Source organism: Rhagoletis pomonella, unplaced genomic scaffold (assembly GCF_013731165.1).
Source record: "Rhagoletis pomonella isolate Grant_MI unplaced genomic scaffold, Rhpom_1.0 Rhpom_scaffold_00012, whole genome shotgun sequence".
NCBI classification, from domain to species: Eukaryota; Metazoa; Arthropoda; class Insecta; order Diptera; family Tephritidae; genus Rhagoletis; species Rhagoletis pomonella.
Genome location: NW_023458566.1, coordinates 24,348,553 through 24,364,665, shown reverse-complemented (window position 1 = coordinate 24,364,665; position 16,113 = coordinate 24,348,553). Strand labels below are relative to the sequence as shown.

Genomic DNA, 16,113 nt, shown 5'->3' with positions numbered 1-16,113 from the left:
TGGTGCATCTACATACATATGTATGTAATTTATTATTAATAATGCGGTACTTTTTGGCTCTTGCTTTGTCCAACATTTCTGCTAAATTATGTACATATGTATGTACGTAGCTTCCATGTACGCCTGCCTGTATCCAATACGGATGCGTTTACATATACATATATATACATACATATGCAATCTGCGTGTTTATGTAAATACGTATATGTATGTATGTACATATATTAGCTGTGGTATAATAATATTTGAACGTTTTTCAATTTCCTTCTTATAAATAATTGCTCTGCAAGTTGCAATATTATCTGCTGCAGTTTTTCACTGAATAATTGAAATTTTCGCCTACAAAGGCGCCCCACTTTTCCGCTACTCAGCGAACGCAACAAACACAATATTTTGAAAATGAATACAAACTTTCAGCTATGACCGGGAAAATAACTAAAGAGTACTCTAGCTATGGAAAACTGGACGTCATCGACTGGGCGATATACATATGTACATTTTGTTGTTGCACAATAAAAGCCTTCCTCAGAGTAAGCAAATTTCAATTAAAATTACCGCATCAATAGTTATTTTGAAAATTACGTACAGCATTTATGTATAGCATTAAGGTACTCATAATGTATGTATGTATTATTATTAAAAGAATCCACTTTAGTTTTTAATATGCATGCAATCTCTGTACTCACGTCTATAAGCATTAATACCTGTGTATGTGCATACTAACATGTTTGTATCATTTTTAACTCTTCCACCGCGGGAACATTTGGACAATAAATTGAAATTCAATAAAAAAAAAAAGGTGAACAACGCCACGGCTCGTGTGCAGACCAAAAAAGTTACAGCTCTTCCAAATGGTAAGTTGATAATAAAAATATAAAAATATGACCTTTCATTTAGAAAACATTTTAAATTATTAAAAATAGGCCACGCATTAACTGAAGTCAGTATTCTAGGTCTATGTTTATTACTCGAAGATCAAGGGCATTAACAGGAAAAACATTTGCATTATAGCTGTGAACTTCCAGAGGCGTCAGCATAGTTGTTGCCTTCGAACTTTGACAAAGCACAGGCTTTCGAGTCTTTTTTCTACTGAGCTGATGTACGCCATGAAACTGAGAAGTGGCATCCATTTTTTAACATTCCTTTCGATATATCGTTTCGTTAATTTTCGTTAATAAATTACCATAGGCCCAGGTCGCGCCAATTCAGAAGGCCATCGTGAAATCAATAAAAAAAACGTTATGAATGAAATAGATTTGAAATTATTGTTAGTCCAGCTGAAAATCGTAGAACTTTTGTTTGATGTGCTTGAGGAGATAATTCTGTGGTTAGAAACAATCGGCGCTCAAGTCGACCTAAGGCAGAGATGAGTTGCATATAAAAAGTTGTTCTGTTAATAAGACAAGACTTCATATTTCCAGGAAAATCCTAAAGAATTTTTGCGAAAACTTTTTAGTTCAAAAAACCTGTATGAGAAGAAACAAGAAAATCGCGCTGTTTAGATATTTGGAAATACATATTAAACAATCCGCGTACTGGCGATGTGCGACTTTTAGAGAGAAAATGCTGCAATTTATGTTTAGAACTGGACGTTTCATTGAATGCCAACAACACATCAAAATTTATATGCGAAAAAGACTCGTAAATAGTTTGACAGTGAAGCGAACATGATTTGCATAATTTATTGGTTTATACGTTATCAATTTGTTAGCCAAAACATGCCAAATTTGCAAGATTTTCATATTCGATGCTTGTGTTTACTAACTTATTTAATAAATAGTTAACGAAATTTTTGTGCTGAACTGAATTTTATATTGAATATTTTTTTGTTTCTGAATCATACACAGTTGTACTGACAAAAGACGGTGCCATACCGGCTCAAGCTCTAGGTGAGCAGATTTTTTACCTTAGATAACTAATGTGCAAAATATTTCATTGTTGGTTGCTGAAATTTGAAAATTTGTAAAAACATTATGTAAATATAAAAAGTTTGAAGCACCTTAAAAGCTCTACAAAACAAGTAAACTATTTCCTCCATATACTATATGTAAATACATACATAATTTATAAGCTTGTTGACAGTTTTTTTGCATCTGGCATGACATGTTGCATGTTACATATTGCGTGTTGCATGTAAACGTTTTTATTCCGAAACCCAAGAAAGGCCATTTCAATGTGCAAAAAGGTGGTGGAAGACCGACACAAAACGCAGTTATGTAAATCTTTTTCCTTTTTGTATTTTAAAAGTTGTCAAATCAAATGTACTCCGGTCTCTTAAAGAGAACCTAAATGAATCAAGTGGCTTTTGGGATAACGACACAAGTAGCTTGAGGGTGGTGTAAATTAATGCGGTCAGTCACGACTACGATGTATCTGCTCTGCATTTTGCAACATTTGGATCGTGCTCAGTACATATTTAAAATGTGCATTATTAATTCACCAAAATCTCTAGAGTTCTTTGACACCCAACAATTTTGTTCCAATTAATCGAAAATCTGGCAGATTTGAAACAAATTAAAAGAACTCCAAAACAGGACATGGACGGTGTTTAGGCTAGTTCGAACTGCTAGCGCCTAAATACATACTACGAAATTTCCGCATATGCACTTCTCAGGTTAAAAATCTATGGATGTAGTAGCGATATCGATAGTTACAGCTCTATTTCAATTGAAATTAACTTTTCTTTAATGTTGGTGCACATTTTCCACTTGTCTGCAGCTGACTGTCTGACTGACGAAAACAAACATGCATGAATTTAGCATGACGTACCAGTAGGCTTGTTAGTTAGGGGAGTAGCAAGCTGAGAGTAATATACGCTCCGGTATATTCGCATGAGTTTGTTTCGACAGTCAGTTTGTCGTCTAAACCACGACCACGACCACGACCTGGTCATAGTGTTTTTACAATTAGCCGCAATACATTGCAAATACATTGCATGTGGGCCTCCACTCTCAATGCAGACAGTATTTAGTTTGAGATTTGTCTTCTGAGGGAAAAAAATATTAAAATCAAATAGAAACGTAATTGATCTTACTATAAACGTCAGCGAAAGTACTGTAAATTTCAAATATTATTATTCAAATATTCTGAAGTGGATAATCAAGACAACAACTAAAAAAAAAAAATATTTAACTTGCATGTTGCCTGCAGTGGAATTCGAACCCTGACCATCTCTGGATATCAACAAATTGTGGCATGCATCTTTGCGCACTCAGCTACACCCAGGCATATACATAAATTTGCTTTCAAATGTTGAATATCCATCAACACCACAGCACGCGATTTGTACGGATAAACATGTACTATGTATGAATATGTGTGTTGTCACCGCTCTCAGAGCGGCGCTCTGCATGCTTGGGGTGCGTATGTACACTCATATATTTACTCAGATGTGAACAGTCAAATACGTGCATAATAAATTTTGTATGAAAATATTATTTCTAAATTTGAACATTTTTAAACGATAATCAAATATAAAGTATTCATTTTTACTATAGGGCTATTCGCGATCCGGTGCAAATGGCCTAGCATCATTGCATTGCAAATTTGTATTGCAAATTATTTGCAATACACAAACAAAATACACGCATTTGCATTTGTCATGGCTTGGCAAATTTGCAATACCGAAAATCCATTGCATAAAAATGCTATGCATTGCATTCATAAACAAAACCAAAGCTGATGCACAAAAATTGTTTTGCAAAAGCTTTACCATGACAGTTTAATAAAGGTCGCTCACAATCCATGGCATATTTCTGCAATTGCATAAATTTGTCAGCTCTTATGCACCGAATCGCGAATAGCCCTTATGCATTATTTCCCTCAGTGTAGCTCTAGCAAAATATGACTTATTCCTTGGAATCACTAGAATGTCATGAGCATGGGTTGGGTTTTTTTTTCTCGACCGAGGATTGTTTTTTCGGCGACCTAAACCCGTTTAGATCGGCGAGCTCCATCAATCGTTTTACGCCCATGGAGCCACGGCGCATCATTCCCGGGGCAGGCATTGAGCCCAACCCCGGACCAGAAACCTGATTATGCTGCTCATGCCAGAGACGCCCCCATCTGAACTCGACTTCGGTTAATTGCAATACTTGCGGATGGAGCTACCTAAGAGCATGTTCAGGCCTTACGTCACACAGGGAGTGGACTAAGGGGTATGGGGCCCCATGTTTTTCACGCATTATGACACCATCCGCCTATACAACCCCTTAACTCGCGTATAGGCACCCAAAGAGCACCTTCGGCTTCACGGAGCTCACATGAGGATCAACCCAATCCTCCACGCCTCCCGTTTGCAGAGTTCTACGGCCACATTCGTCGACGTAATCGACGCAGCCAACTCCTACCAGGTATCAACATCCATAGAGACAAGCGCAACTGGCCCAAGGTAAATCACTCTCTCATACCTCTGAAACTGAACTGCAACGGTCTCGAAGATCGAAGAGGTAACCGTATTTATTGGCCGGCGTGGTCGAGCGGTTAGAGGTGCGCAATACCAATCGGTGGGTCGAAGGTTCGATCGCAGTTCCGGGCAACATTCAAACAAAAAAGGATCAGTCCCGCCCCTTCGTAGTGACCTGCGTGCTGTGTTGAGGCCACTGCCGCTAATCTTTTAAACATAAAATACGTAACTAAAGTGGAATTTAAATTTTTAAATAGGTTGCAACCCTCGAAATAAATCTCTTCAAAGCAATTTTGATTTATATTTATGTTGAAGTAATTTATTAAACCTATTACATAAATTGAATTAAACTTTGTAAACAGGTGGTAACTCTCTTCAAAATATTTTCAAACCACAACATCCTTCGTCTGGCACCCACATCCGGATACATACTTCAATTTTCTAGTTCCCTTAGTTTAGGTTGAGGTAGATTTTCTTAAATTTGTTTAAACAGTTGGCAACGCTCATGCGTATAGTTTAGAAATAAAGGTATTTCAATTTAATTTCTGCACCAATACATATTTTTTTTTATATATAAATACATACATACATGCAAACATACTGGTCTCCCCTCTCACTGAGTTATTCAATATGAATATCTGGATTTTATCCGTATGCACGAATATTCGAAAGGATATCCGAATACTTTGCCAATTCCGAATGTTAAGAATTCAAAAACTTTAATTTTGTTTTATGACTTTTGGCCAAATTTTTAGGATTTCATAACTGTGCATGGAAATGTATTTATGTATGCTTATATTTTGGCACGGACATGCCGCCACTTCATGTGCTATTTATTAGTCTACATTAGCTTCTATAAGAGTTCGCATCTTCTGCTATACTGGCCTAAGTTTTGGGATTCACTCTATATATATAAATCGCACGTTTAATAAGATAGAGAAGTTATTTAGAATTTACGATGTTGGTGATTTAATCATAGAATTAATAAGCTTGATAAGGAGAATATGTTCAGCCTAAACTTCCCAAAAATGGCAAAGATATGTGTATTTTCATCTGCCTTCCTGTATATCATCTGTATAAATTTGCGTTTGATTACGTTTTCCCACAAAATTTAAATTTTGGAATAATTCTGTATATTACACTGTAAAAACGCTAAACGCTAAAATGACACAAAAAAGCGGCGGGACACGTAAAATTAATTTTGGGTCGTAGATTGCGGATCTGCATACCGTTTTTCTAGATCAGGTCATTTCGCAAAGATATTTTTATTTTAAGAAAAATCAAACTTCAACTTGTAAAATGTTACCCAAATGCCATGTACGAGTATGACCTTGTATGTATGTACATGGCGTATGAGTAACATTCTCTCTTGCTCGTATTTCATCCAAAAAATCTCTACGCATTTTCTTTGACCATTCACATTTTTTTTTTTTTTTTTTTATTCATCGATTTTCTTTTTGTAAGAGAACATCCTTTAATACAAATGAAAAAAAATTATAATTTTTTCATTTTTCCCTGTTAAATTTGGAATTTTTTTCATAAAAATGAAAATATCTTGGCAATCGACCTGATCTAGGAAAACAGAATAAAGATTCGTAATGTACGACTCAAAGTTAAGTTTACGTGTTTTGGCGTTTTTTGCCTGGCTATTAAACTTTTTCGAATTGTCGTTTAACATATGCCAATAATATTGTAGAGTTTTTGAACACATACATACCAAACATACATACATACATACCTACATATATCTATACACATACTTTTTACAAGAAAATTAAATTCGTGTTGAAATGCAAGAGTGTGGAACTTGAATTGCATGTGTGAAGTTAAGTGCCGAGCTTGTGTTCTTATGCTGGCATGGTTACTCTCTGGCAATTGTCTAAAAAGTATTGCAGTACGTATGTGTGTTGCAACCAAGGACCGTAACAGTTATAAGCGATATCGAAAAAATCATTATTTAATTTTTATCTTTTGATTTTTATCTTTTTCATCAAATTTAATAATTATTTCAGGAGTTCTATGTTTGCTCGCTAAATTACACTTCCTTGCTGAGTTTTATTTTTCTTTCAATAAATAACACGATAAATGAGTTCAAAAATAATTGTTACTTCGTAAGTTTTAATCAAAAATCACTGACGTTAGTATTCAGGCCAAAGGCGATGGCACGAAAGGTGGCCGTTTAGGGACCTGTTTTCAGCAAAAAAGTTGTTTTGCTTGTGTTTTTTACGGACGCCATTTTCTATGAGAAAATATTTGTTATATTCTTATTTCGCAAATAAATAAAACACGGTAATGGCATGTTCACGTTATTTAGCTCGTTCCCATTTTAAGCTGTAAAACAAGATATAACAAGAGTTTCCTCATGGGAAATGACGTCCGAAAAAACACAAACAGAACATCTGATTTTTTGCTGAAAACCGGTCCCGAAACTACCACCTTTTGTGCCACCGCCTTTGACCTGAAAACTAGCGTCAGTGATTTTTAAGTAAAACTTTTGAAATAACAATTATTTTTAAACGATAAATAAAACTTACAAGGTGAAAATAAAACTCACCGCATAAGTTTTTCTGTTGAAAGAAAATTAAAACTCACAAGTAAGTGTTATCTTGCGAGCAAACATAGAACTCATGAAATAATTCTTAAATTTGAGGGAAATGATAAAAATTATAAAATTTAGGTTTATTGCATGATTAAGTAGATCTCTAAAAGACGATCATTTTTATATACTAATACATCATATATTTCCGGAAAATGATTTATTTGGTACAAATTTGCACCCATAACAGTTATTTGCGGTCCCTGGTTGGAATGACATAAATAATAATAGTGCGATTCAATTTTGGCGAAATGGCAACATTCCAACAAAATTATATGAACGACCTATCGCAAATCCGGAAGTAAAAAGAAAAGTTTTTACAATTACATATATTTCAAAGCAGCCGTAACTGATATGTACGTGTACTACTTTTCTTGAAGTATTCGAGGAAAATAAAAAAAAACGTCGACTTTGTCGAAATAATCTGGCAGTGTTGCATTTTTGTCGCAAGAAATTTTTCTTACAAAAGCAATCGGCTGTGTCGCATGGTGGAAAATTTTGCGACATTTCATGAATCGCACTAATATATTTTGTTTGCGATGTATATACTCATTCGCTAATTTAAATATAAATACTTATAAATGATTGGTCAATTGCAACATATAGGGTTAGGGTGTCATGCCATAATGTGAATAGTCTGCCTTTGCCGTGCGGTGATGCACATTTGTGCTAAATTTGCCGCTCCTTCAAATTGTTACTTGGCGAACACCTGCTTGCCTATTAGTCATTTCTGCATCAAGGCTTGAGCGATTTGTGCGAAACGCAAAGTTCTGCAAAATCGCATAAATCGCAATAATATTAAATAGACGCCAGATGCCAGAAATATGACGCCTGCACATTATGGCATTATACCTCTGACCCACGCTTACTAACTACATACATACATACATAAGTCCGTACTCGCGCCTAAAATGAACTGAAACTTTGATCGATGTACATACATACATATAAGTAAGTATTTGAGAATTTTAATATATTGTTTTCTTTCTCTTCTTCCCACATCGTGCCACAAATATTCTCTCCGACTCGGTGATAATTGCCAACTACTTCAACGGAACGGATACGACCCAACCAATGGATTTGCTGAATTTGTCTCGCCGCCTGGCAGTGTGCGTGCAATGGCCAGAAGGTAAGCGAACGCCTTAGTTTGAATATGTTTTGTTCATTTGTGTAATCGATTGAAGGTCGGTCTACACGTATTTGTAATACAAAAGATTCTATGCGAAGACATTCATTGCGGTTATGAACACACATCCGTACACACATATTCAAATCGTTAAGAACTAATTTTTACTACATAAATCGATTGTTGAGGTTCAAAACATAATTTATAATGCGCCAAATTTTTAAGAAGAAGTTAATGCAGACCCATTTTTGAACTTGAGGTTCTTCGTTCAATTAGTTAGGACAATAAGGGATATCTCAAAAAAATTAATCGCACTTTCAACCATAAAACAAGTTATCTGCTGGAACCTCTTCTCTATGACTTGTGTAGAAAAGGAGTGCAAAATCCCACTTTAATGTACAATATTTCCGTACTAAAGTATTGGATAGAAATAATTCCTGGTCGATAATTAGAATCGGTAAATTTAAAATTAAAAGTGCTCTCAACAAGTTCCGTAAAAAATGCTAGTGATTATTTTCTTTTTTTGCTCCATGTCGTTGCTATCAAAAAGTTTTTTTCAATTAATAGTTGTCAAATTCAATTTTAATTACTAATATTTCTATAAACGAGTGAATAAATAGTTCCCTTTAAAACCTCTCATCTACTCGCCCGAACTACTTATTGTTTTTGTTCAATGTTTTTGTTGTGCATTTTATTTATTGTTCCTTTTGCCAATTGCCCCATGAATTATTGAATTTACATATACTATAAATATATTTATTGTTAGATTTTGGTGAACTACTAGTTTCTGTACTACCTTGGAGTACATACATATTTGAATGCAGGAATAATAATGACTTAACTCTTACTACACACACACACATGCATACTCACAAAAATATTTATGTACACATTTACGTATGTATACTACCTAAAATATATAAGACCTTTGAAGTATCTACATATTGCAATTTGAATATCTTGTACTTAGTTCAAATGGAAGCGTTTGTGGACAAAGTTTTTTTTTTTTTTGTTTTGGTTTATGCATCCTAGTAAATAATTACTTTTTAATTAAGCTGATTATTGCAACCCGTATACATGTTTGAAGCAAACATTTTTAAATGATTATCATCACGCTCCACTCAGCAGCACTACAACCGAATACCAAATCAATCTTCTCACCGTTAAAGCAATGGTTAATATTTAGAAAGGCGTTAAAGTTGTTTGGAATACAATTCAAGTGGATATATACATATATACATGTACCCTTGTGGTCAGCTGATTAAGTCAAGTGACATTCTGACTAGGTTTGGCTATTGTTCTTTTGTTTATTTAATGTTTATACTTTCTTTTTTTAAGTCTAGCACTTTACCTAACCAGCCCAACATAAATTCACATTTCAAACTTCGCGCCAACTTTGCACCCGAAAATTTTAAACTTTTTATTCAGAATTTTTAGAAAAATTTTGGGTATGCAGTTTTGTAGCTCATTAAATTTTAGTAGGTCAAAGTGTAAATTTCAAGGCGCTAGAAAATCGCGTTGATTTTTAATGATTTTTATGCTAATGGTGCTAGGCATTTTCTCCCATACAGACGAAACTGTCGAGCATATTTTATAAGGAAGAAAATGCACAACACCGTCAGCCAAACAAAAAAAAAAAATATTAAAAATCAACACGATTTTCTAGCGTCTTGAAATTTGCATTTTAAACTAAAAAATTTTATGAGCTACAAAAAAGCATACCCAAAATATTTTTAAAAACTAAATAAAAAGTTTAAAATTTTTTTAAAGTTTGTTGAATTTTCATAATTGTACGAAGGAAGTTGGTAATGTGGATATATGTGGCACTGGCTAGGTAAAGTGCTAAACTTTTATAAAAAAAATATAAACATTAAATGAACGAAAGAAAAATAGAAAAAAGTCACTTGGCTTAATCAGCTGACCACAAGTGTATATATATATACATTTATATGTATATTTGTATTACTATGCATATACAACTACATATCGGCACCTGAGTGAAAGATCGACCTATTTCGGCAGCCAGTTCGAAAACGATCTATTCCAGAAAACTTTTCAAGAATTCGTTTCAAAAACGCCCTATCTCTGCTGCCGATTTAAAAACGCCCTACCTCATAACATTTTTAGCTGAAATAGGGCGCTTTTGAAATAGCTGCCGAGATGGGTCTATCTTCCACTCAGGTGTCGAAATACTCCACCGCAATTCGTTTTAATCTCAAATTCGAGGCACCAGAAACATACATTTGGCATTAAGATTTTGTTTGTATATTTGCTGGTGCTAACTTTCGCTGAATTTGTAAAGAAAAAGAAAAAGAAATTTTTTAAGGAGTTATTCCGCAATGAGTTTTGCTACTGAGTGTAGATACATACTACAAATGAGTTGAGGACTCGAATAGCTTAGAGTAAGTTTGACAGCCGTATTAATTTTTTTGGGAATGTTACTAATAATTAATCCTGTATCTATTAAGGATGCCTGCATATTAGGGCTGGGATTTCAATCCGGATATCCGAATACCTATATCTAGCAATTTGAACTTTAAGCTTTTTGAGTGCTGCTCGCCAATTTGTCGGGCTGACATTCATCATACTCCTACACTATAGAGTTCTACGAGTTTTTTTTTTCTTATATCTCTCTGGGAAGTGACCATGTTAGTTATAATTTTAATAGATGCAATTTTGAAGACCTTAATAATCTACTACTAGAGCTTGATTGGGATGGCCTTTTTACAGTTTTCAGTTGTATAGGTCTACGATGCATAATTTGTGTTTGGAACATACTCCAGTATTTCCCCAACAGAAATTGCAAGTCTCCGTGGTACACAAAATAATTGAAGCATCTCAAAAATCTTTGCAATAAGTTATATATAAAATTCAAAGCGTCGAATAATGCTTCGTATTTCGATAGTTATAAACGCTGTTCTTTTGAGTTAAGAAAAATCGCTAGAATCCTCCAAAAAATGTATCAAAAACTTCGAATATTGAAAGCTCTTTGGTCATTCATTAAATCTAAAAAATTTAAATCTGATGATGCTAATCTGTTTGCTGATTTTTTAGTGCCAATTATGTTGCAGATGATGCGTTGGAGCTAAAGACTTCAAGCGCATCTGATTGTCCTCTACCTTTTGGCCCCTTGTGCAAAATCGTATTGCATCCCCGAAATCATCAACCCAAACAGATATCCAAGGTTTATGTGCCATTCTTTTTAAAAATTGTCCGGCTCTCATTAAGCCTGTAACCGAGATCCACCGTTTCTAATGTAGCAATTTTTACCGAGGACTGACTTGGCAAGTTTTACGGCTGGGTATCAAATTTGTACTGACTGACTTAATATAATATAAGTGACATATATAAGGAAACAAAAATTTCCCTCTCCACTTTCCCCTTAACAATTGGCAATATAGCAGTTTTTTCACTTAACAACACTATTTTTCAACCGACCTGGCTTAACTCGGATAAATAGCCGAGTTTGTGTTGGTGCTTTGCACGTATTTCGTCATTTAAGCGAGTGTTCGTTTGTAGCTCGGTTGCAAAAGAATGCACCTACTATTGCTGGTTCCCATTTCGATGGCTGAGTGGAAGATCGCCCTATCTCGGCAGCCAGTTCGAAAACGCCCTATCTCAGAAAATTTTTCAACAACGCCCTATCTCAGAAAACTTTTCAAGAACGCCCCACTTCAGAATTTGATTGAAAAACGCCCTATCTCAGAATTTGGTTGAAGAACGCCCTATCTTAGCTGCCGGTTCAAAAACGCCCTATCTCAGGTTATTTTCAATGTATTTTCGTTTGAGATAGGGCGTTTTTGAACCGAATTATGAAATAGGGCGTTTTTCAATCAAATTCTGAAGTAGGGCGTTTTTGAAAATGTTTCTGAGATAGGGCGTTTCCGAACTGGCTGCCGAGATAGGTCGATCTTCCACTCAGCCATCGATTTGAAGTTCGTGGACAGGGTTCAAGGTTTAGAAGTATATTTTGACTCGGAACTCACGTTTGTAGGCCATATTAATTTGATAGTGCAAATTCCATGTACTCCATGTTAGCTTTTGCGCGTGGATACAGTTCAGATTTTTTGGATTCGTATAAACATAAGAAATTGTTTATTGCCTTTGTTTGGTCTCGTTTGGAATATGCTTCCAATTATTTGACGGCCTGCCCTGCGTCATATATAAATAGAATAGAGCGCATCCAACTGATTTATATTAGATTTGCACTGCGATCATTAAATTTCACACAGCCTTTGCCTTCTTTAGAATCACTTGAGAATATAAAAAAATATCTCTGCTGTTCATTTATCCTAAAAGTCATAGCTGCGGATGTGGGTTGCCCCGATATTCTAAGTGGGATACCTCTAAATATCCCTACCAGGAGCTCGACATATTCTATTTGTACATAGATAAACCTAATTATGCCACGAATGGTTCTATCAATCGAGCTCTTTGAGAACTTAATCGAGCTATGATATTGACATCTCACTTTCTGGAGGGATATTAAACAATATTCTTTTAAATTAAGAGCTTTAATAATAATTATTAATTAGTTTTTGTGTAGTCGGTAAGAAACTATTCATTAATAAAATAAATAATTGAAATTATTGAATATTAGCCGAATATCTGAATAACAAAATGAACATAGTATATTAAGTAACTGAATATACGGATATTAAAATGAATATAAACCGGATATCCGTAATATTCGGATTTGACAGGTTATTCGAATACACGGATAGTCCCAGTCCTAGTACATACATATGTTTTTTGATTTTGTAAATTAAGATATTTTCTATACTTACTATACATGAGATTTGTTGATTTATTTGTTTAGAAATACTATTTTTGATCATATGATATTTAGGCAAAACCAATGACAATACATCCCGGCATAATCACTTTATTTTGGTTGCTTACTATGAGGAGAATATGGCATACCAAAATGTGCATAAATATGTATGTTTGTGTATACATATGTATATGAGGGGTGCTTCATTTTGTAAGGCAAAAATTAAACGCAAAATTTTTGTAAACTTCACTTACCCGCCGATATTAATATCTTGAATTTAGAAGTTGCACATATTGATTGATCAGGTGTGTGAGAGACTTCGAAATGCGATTTTTCATTATTAGCTAACTATACGCTAATATTATTAGGGAATTTAGATTAATGAGTACTTGATAGGTAAGGTAAAACCCACGTTTATTAACTTTAACTTTTAGCTATAAAAATTCTTATTTTGCTTGTTTGATATCGGCTTATACTTGCAAGTAGCAATTCATAGAACAGGACGAAAAATAATCGCTTGCACACCTGGTGTCTGGTGAAGTATCTGAAGTAGATGCACCGAAGATTATGTTATGTAGTGCAAATATATCGGCTGTCCCTAATTTATATACCTAGATACATACATACATACATACAACATACATATGTACATAATAATAATATTTTGGCGCTTACACTTTTGCTAAGTTTTGGCCGAGCTGCTCCTTCGATTTGTGTTGTGCGACTTGATTTTGTTACACGAATGGAGCGACTTTCAATTTTACGCCGTCTCCAAGGGGCAAATTAATTTTATGATAGGTCCTTTCAAGGCAAAAATATACTCGGAGGTTTTCCATTGCATGCCGAGGCGACCTCTGTTTAGAAAAAACCTTTTTCTGTATTTTTTTTTTTGATGTTGCTTTGAGCAGGGATCGAACCTTGGGCCTGCGGAGTGCGCACCTTTAACCACTCGACTACATTCGAAAGTACGTAGATACATATAGTATTACACTTTCCTATATGACTATGTATGTACATTAGACTGTACCAGGAAAAAATTCGACGGACATCTTCGAATCTGAAGTATTTTTGCAAGGCAATTACGAAAAAATTGTGTCTTTTGCCGAACGTAGTCGTATTTATCTCGAGGAGAAACCCACCCTAGGGTCAGTAAATTATAGCTATTCAGAGAGAAAAGAGCTATTCAAAAAAATTCATCCAAATCCTTAGAGGTCGCGCACAGAGGTGGCCGCGGTGACATGAAATGCCTCAAAGACGCAAATCGTTAGTATAGTATGGAAAGGGCTTATCGCTGAAATGCAAAAAATAGCCGCAACTAACTAAAAATTTGTATTGCATAAAACTCTGTGGGGACTTCTAATTCGATGAAATGCATCATAATCAATCAAAAAGTGAATTTTGGATGTTTAGTTAGTCAGGACTTTTTGTTCTTCAGCGACGATGTGAGTTGCGCCCTTGCTATTCTATACCAAGAAGATGGACTCATGTCTTTAAAAACGAATAGCCGTCTTAATTTTATGATCCGGTTGTTTTTAAAAATCCCATATGTATGTATGTGTGTATGTATACTGCCCTGCAACAAATTGTGCGACTAATCTCTAAAGAGAGTATTCCGAGATTACTCTCAATCGGGTACAATTGGGCATTATTAGTCGCAACTAGTCTCATACGGTTACTAATGGAGGTCAATTAGTCTCGACTCATCCCTTATGGGTATAATTGGAGATCAATTAGTCCCCAACTCATCTCTAACGGGTACTATTAACGATTTAATTATATGTACGCACCTAGTCAATGAAATTTCATGTGCGGCGTTGGCACACAGAGAGAGTATTCGGCTAACAAAACTGAGCAACCCGGTTCGGATCTCAGCTGGCGCAAATTTTTGTTTTTATTTTTTAAAAGTGACTAGTCGTTTTTTATACCCGTTTGGGTATAAAGGTGAACAATTAGTCTCTTCATAGGACATGCTCGAACAAAAGCGATCAGTTCATTCCATATAAAGAGATCAAAAGTGGTATTAGTCGCATGCTCCTTTGCGATTGCTCCCGGAGTCATCCCGGATTAGTCCCATTTTTTGCAGGGTGGTCTTCCTGCAATTATACACACACCTACATACAAATGTGTACTTAGATAAAGTTCATAGTAGATATGTACCTACCTACATACATCCATACATACATATTTATAAATCTATAGTAGGTACATTTAGTAAGCACGCAGCTCTCTAAGTCGCATTATATAGAATAGAATGAATTACCTAAAATGAATATTTATTATTAAGAATGCTTTGTACATTCATGTTTGCAAAAAAATGTACATATGTATGTACATAGGAACAATATGTTCGTATGTATTGCAAAAAAATTATCACTAAAATCTTGCATTGCTGGGTCCAACTTGAGTGCATTATTTTGAATAAATTTATGTACGTATGTAATTTTATTAATACAGTTCGTAATTATAAACTAGTTATGTTCCATTACATAAACGATAAGTTAATTTTTAACGCCATCGTGAAATTCTTTACGTAGATACACATAAAATGACTTCACACTCATGTGCATATTTAATAGAATATTTATTTAGGATTGGATATGAAAGGCACTCAAAATTGTTTTGCATCATTCGCAAAGTAAAAAAACATTAATTAGCAAATGCTCATTTTGAATTGTAAAGGGCACATAGAATGGTCAATGTCAAGTATTTGAAATTTTATCAATACATGTTCTTGCAAAATACATAGAGGAAAGGAGTGTAATGTGGTATAGGCGGGTAATGTGGTACTCGTTTATTTCCTAAACTATTTACTATGCGGAAAAACTTTTTACGTACAAAATTGTAAAATTATAAATGGGAAATAAAACAAGTGGTCAGCTGTATCTGCTGTAAGGGTTTGATTTAATTGCGGAAAAAATTGTTTCCCAATATTTAAACCTTTTAAGATGCTAAGATATAAAAATTACATTCATTTTAGAGCCGGACACAACATATCATAATTAATCCATGAAAGGTTATTTTTAAATTATAAAAATGTACATAAATATAAAAATTAAAATAAATTTGGAAACATAAAAACAAAAGGCGGCTAATGTGGTATACTTCTGATATTCATTGTTTAATGGCATTAGTGTTATTTTTCTGAATAAAATACTGGAGTTTGTTAAAGACCTAGATTATTTTATATGAAACTAAATAGTTTCGCACCATGG

General features: G+C 34.5%; 1 protein-coding gene across 9 annotated transcripts in view; it reads left to right on the top strand.

The window, feature by feature from the left end:
* The window catches only part of LOC118748172 (polyhomeotic-proximal chromatin protein), a 428,336-nt gene that overhangs the window by 355,823 nt on the left and 56,400 nt on the right, over nucleotides 1-16,113 (top strand). For 8 of the 9 annotated variants that reach the window (XR_004994030.1, XM_036482526.1, XM_036482524.1 and 5 more), the window contains exons 7-9: nucleotides 800-854; nucleotides 1,848-1,889; nucleotides 8,110-8,130. Coding sequence is in view for 8 of the 9 variants with exons in the window: in XM_036482526.1 (XP_036338419.1) it covers nucleotides 800-854; nucleotides 1,848-1,889; nucleotides 8,110-8,130 (118 nt within the window). In the remaining variant the exon portion in view is untranslated. The remainder of the gene's footprint in view (nucleotides 1-799; nucleotides 855-1,847; nucleotides 1,890-8,109; nucleotides 8,131-16,113) is intronic. The other variant, XM_036482532.1, reaches the window with a different exon arrangement.